This window comes from Coenobita brevimanus, chromosome 9, assembly GCF_032717465.1.
Source record: "Coenobita brevimanus isolate Jiangsu-jjx chromosome 9, ASM3271746v2, whole genome shotgun sequence".
NCBI lineage: Eukaryota > Metazoa > Arthropoda > Malacostraca > Decapoda > Coenobitidae > Coenobita > Coenobita brevimanus.
In genome coordinates this window covers 402,501-407,500 of record NC_136962.1, presented here as the reverse complement: position 1 = coordinate 407,500, position 5,000 = coordinate 402,501, and the positions used below count along the sequence as shown (strand labels likewise).

General features: G+C 44.9%; 1 protein-coding gene across 1 annotated transcript in view; it reads left to right on the top strand.

Moving 5' to 3' along the window:
• Window positions 1-5,000, top strand: part of LOC145409674 (cyclic AMP-responsive element-binding protein 3-like protein 2) — a 60,668-nt gene that overhangs the window by 38,275 nt on the left and 17,393 nt on the right. The window contains exon 3 of the mRNA XM_080280026.1: window positions 740-1,073. Within this exon, the coding sequence (XP_080136152.1) occupies window positions 740-1,073 (334 nt within the window). The remainder of the gene's footprint in view (window positions 1-739; window positions 1,074-5,000) is intronic.

Genomic DNA, 5,000 nt, shown 5'->3' with positions numbered 1-5,000 from the left:
ATAGGTGTGTATGTGTGTGTGTGTGTGCAAGATAGGTGTGTATGTGTAAGATAGGTGTGTGTGTATGTGTGTGTAAGAAAGGTGTGTGTATGTGTGTGTGTAAGAGGTATGTATGTGTTTAAGAGAGGTGTGTATGTGTGTGTGTGTGTGTGTGCAAGATTGGTGTGTATGTGTGTGTAAGATAGGTGTGTGTGTATGTGTGTGTAAGATAGGTGTGTGTATGTGTGTGTGTAAGAGGTATATATGTGTTTAAGAGAGGTGTGTATGTGTATGTGTGTGCAAGATAGGTGTGTATGTGTGTGTAAGATAGGTGTGTGTTTGTGTGTGTGTGTGTAAGATAGGTGTGTATGTGTGTGTGTAAGATAGGTGTGTATGTGTGTGTAAGATAGGTGTGTGTGTGTGTGTGTAAGAGAGGTGTGTGTGTGTATGTGTGTGTGTGTGCAAGATTGGTGTGTATGTGTGTGTAAGATAGGTGTGTGTGTATGTGTGTGTAAGAGAGGTGTGTGTGTGTGTGTGTGTAAGATAGGTGTGTGTATGTGTGTGTGTAAGAGGTATGTATGTGTTTAAGAGAGGTGTGTATGTGTGTGTGTGTGTGCAAGATTGGTGTGTATGTGTGTGTAAGATAGGTGTGTGTGTATGTGTGTGTACTATATATATATCATGTATACAATTCATTTTTACTCATAACAACAATATAGGATGAACTAATCTAATTAAGCCCTTGTATTTTTTTTTCCAGGAAGCTCTACGTGTGGCTACCGAGATCGACTGGGTGGGGGCCCTCGAGGGGGGGCCTGGAGGGGGCGGGGGGGGCGGTGGAGGGGGCGCACCCAATGTAGTACTAAATGACCGCCTAATTACCGAGGCCTCATTAGGGGTCATATCACAATTAAATTCCCTGGGGTCATTAGGCAGCCTGACCTCCCTTCTGGCTGCTCATCAAGGCGCACAGACTGACCAGCAGGGGTGCATAAGTAGCTGCATGCCCGGCGTTAAGGTAGAGCACTCCTACAGCCTCTCCGGACGTACTTCGCCACACATCACATCATCGCATCCACACTCTCCCCTCTCAGGTGAGTATTATTATTATTATTATTATTATTATTTCTCTCTCTCTCTCTCTCTCTCTCTCTCACACACACACACACACACACACACACACACACACACACACACACAGAAAGTGATAGGATGTGTGCGTGAATATGTGGTGTGTGTGTGTGTGTGTGTGTGTGTGTGTGTGTGTGTGTGTGGTGTGGTTGGGTGTGTTTGTGGGTGGGTGGGTGTGGTTAGGCGGGTGTGTGTGGGTGTGTATGTATGTGAGAGGGAAGGGGTGTGTGCGTGAATGCGTGTGCAGGTTTGTGAGTGTATGAATATGTGTGTGTGTGTGTGTGTGTGTGTGTGTGTGTGTGTAAGTGTGCATTTGTTTGTGTGGGGTGAGTGTGTGCGTGAGTGGCATATATGTGTGGGTATGTGTGCGTGTGTGTAGGTATGCGTTAGGACCGTAATTTGCGTGCGTGTGTGCGTGTCTCTTGGGTGTGTGAGTAATATTTATGAGGCTAAATGTGTGTGTGTGTGTGTGTGTGTGTGTGTGTGTGTGTGTGTGTACGTTACTGTGTATGTATGGGTATGAGTTTGTAAGTATGTATGTGTGTATGTTTGTGTGCGGATATGCGTGTGTGTACGTTCGTGTATGTATGTGAAAATAACGTTAGTACTTGTGTATGTATGTGTGTGTATGTACGTTTATCTGTATGTATGTGTGTAGATGTATGAATGTTATTTAAGTATATATGTGTGTGTGTACGTATATGTTTGTGTGCGTATATGTGTGATATTATAGGTTACATGTATATATTAAGATTTGTGTGTGTGTGTGTGTGTGTGTGTGTGTGTGTGTGTGTGTGTGTGTGTGTGTGTGTGTGTGTTGGTCATGTCGCTCCCTGGTACGAGCTTCAGGGAGAGAGAGAGTGTGTGTGAGAGAGAGAGAGAGAGAGAGAGGAAAAGTGAGCGAGGGAGGGGAGGGAGAGACGAGATGACAGGAGGGAAAGTAGAGAGAGTACATGAGAGGAAGGGAAGGAATGGGAGAGAGAGGAGATAAGGAAAGAGAGAGAGAGAGAGAGAGAGAGAAGTACCTGGGGTGTTTGTGGTTAGCCGGCGGGTCATAGGAGCCAGCCCCACCCCTACCTCATTATTTGTCTGTCTGTCTGTCTGTCTGTCTGTCTGTCTCTCTCTCACACATCTCTCTCTCTCTCACACACACACACACACACACACACACTAAATCACTTCCCCATCCTACACTTCTCTTTATATCAATATTTTCATCTCTCTCTCTCTCTCTCTCTCTCTCTCTCTCAATAACTATTCTTCTTATCAAGGCTCCTCCCCTTCCATATCTACACGGTGCTTCTCGTGATAAGTACCTGACACCTTTTCCTAAGCGATTTGTTTTGTTTGTTACACCTTACTGTCCTCCTCTGTGTTATATAAATCCTTCCAGCACCCCTAACTCCCTTACCTAAGCGATTTATTTTGCTTATTACACCTTACTCTCCTCTTCTGTTATATAAATCCTTCCAGCATCCCTAACACCTTTTCCTAAGCGATTTATTTTGTTTATTACACCTTACTCTCCTCTTCTGTTATATAAATCCTTCCAGCACCCCTAACTCCCTTACCTAAGCGATTTATTTTGTTTATTACACCTTACTCTCCTCTTCTGTTATATAAATCCTTCCAGCATCCCTAACACCTTTTCCTAAGCGATTTATTTTGTTTATTACACCTTACAGTCCTCTTCTGTGTTACATAAATCCTTCCAATATCACTATACTCTGCATAAAGCTCCCTAACACCTTTTCCTAAGCGATTTATTTTGTTTATTACACCTTACAGTCCTCTTCTGTGTTACATAAATCCTTCCAATATCACCATACTCTGCATAAAGCTCCCTAACACCTTTTCCTAAGTGATTTATTTTGTTTATTACACCTTACTGTCCTCTTCTGTGTTACATAAATCCTTCCAATATCACCATACTCTGCATAAAGCTCCCTAACACCTTTTCCTAAGCGATTTATTTTGTTTATTACACCTTACTGTCCTCTTCTGTGTTACATAAATCCTTCCAATATCACCATACTCTGCATAAAGCTCCCTAACACCTTTTCCTAAGTGATTTATTTTGTTTATTACACCTTACTGTCCTCTTCTGTGTTACATAAATCCTTCCAATATCACCATACTCTGCATAAAGCTCCCTAACACCTTTTCCTAAGTGATTTATTTTGTTTATTACACCTTACTGTCCTCTTCTGTGTTACATAAATCCTTCCAATATCACCATACTCTGCATAAATAACATACAAAAGGATATTAACCAGCCCTGCCCAAAAATAAATCGCAAAGGAAGAGGTGTTAGGGACCTTCGTTTTCCGTGGATGGGGTGGAGGGATATGTGAGTGAGAGTGATGTGACGGGGAGGGGGAGGCCGAGGATGAGGTGGTGTGTGTTTGTATGTGTGTGTGTGTGTGTGTGTGTGTGTGTGTGTGTGTATGTATGTTTGTGTGTGTCTGTGTGTGTGTGGATATGTGTATGTGTATGTATGTTTGTGTGTGTGTGAGTGTGTGTATGTGTGTGTGTGTGTGTCTGTGGATATGTGTATGTGTATGTATGTTTGTGAGTGTGTGTGTGTGTGTGTGTATGTATGTTTGTGTGTGTGTGTGTATGTGTGTGTATGTGTCTGTGTGTGTGGATATGTGTATGTATATGTATGTTTGTGTGTGTGTGTGTGTGTGTGTGTGTGTACTCGTCACGCCTGCTGTGTTACCTGCTACCACCTAATTAGCGGAGAGAGAGAGAGAGAGAGAGAGATGGTGAAATAAACAGACAGGTAGATAGATAGATAGATAGAGAGGGAGAGAAAAAGATAGAGAGGGTAAAGGTACTGAGAGAGAGAGAGAGAGAATCACGCAGGACATAGGGCGTCCTTAAGGCTTGCCCAAGGGTACCTGTCCTTACCCTCTCTCTCTCTCTATATCTCTCTCTCTCTCCCTCCCTCCCTCCCTCCCTCTCCCTCCCTCCCTCTCCCTCCTCCTCCTCCTTTCCTTCCTACCTTCTCCCTTCTTCCTTCCTTCACCCCCTTCTCCCCTCCCCTCCCTTCCCAGATTCCCTCCCCTTCTCTCCATTCCCTCTCCTCTTCTCTTTCTCTCCGCCATTCCTCCTCCTCCCCTCCTCCTCCCTATTCCCTTCCCTCCCCCCTTCTCTTCTTCCCCCCTCCCTCCTCCCCTCCCTATCTCCATAGAGGGGAGGGAGGGGATGGGGAGAGGGGAGGGAGAGGGAGATAAAAGGGGAGGGGAGGAGGGAGGGGAGAGATAGATAGAAGGGGAGGGAAGGAAGGAGGGGAGAGATAGATAGAAGGGGAGGGAGGGAGGGAGGGAGGGGAGAGGTAGAAAAAAAGGGGAGGGGAGGGAGGGAGGGAGGGGAGGGAGGGAGGGAGGGGAGGGGATGGGAGGGGAGGGGTTACTGACCATTAATGTGACCCTGAAGACCCCCCCAGCACCCCCCTCCATACCCCCCCTATTTAAGGAGGGGCCTGTACCCCCCCTGAGAGAGAGAGAGAGAGAGAGAGAGAGAGAGAGAGAGAATGAGGAAATGAGAAAGAAAAGGGGTAAGAATATGAGAGAGAGAGAGAGAGAGATTGAAAAGAAGAGTAACATCTATTTTATCTATCTGTCTGTCTATCTATCCTTCCATGTATGTGTCAATCTATCTATCTATTTATAGTAGTGGTAGTAGTAGTAGTAGTAATGGTAGTAGTAGAAATAGTAGTAGTTGTTGTTGTAGTGATGATGGTCCTACTATTATTATTACTACTACTACTGCTACTACTGTCACTACTACTACTACCACCACACACACACACACACACACACACACACACACACACACACACACACACACACACACACACTTCGGCCCGCCATTTTGTTGTATCT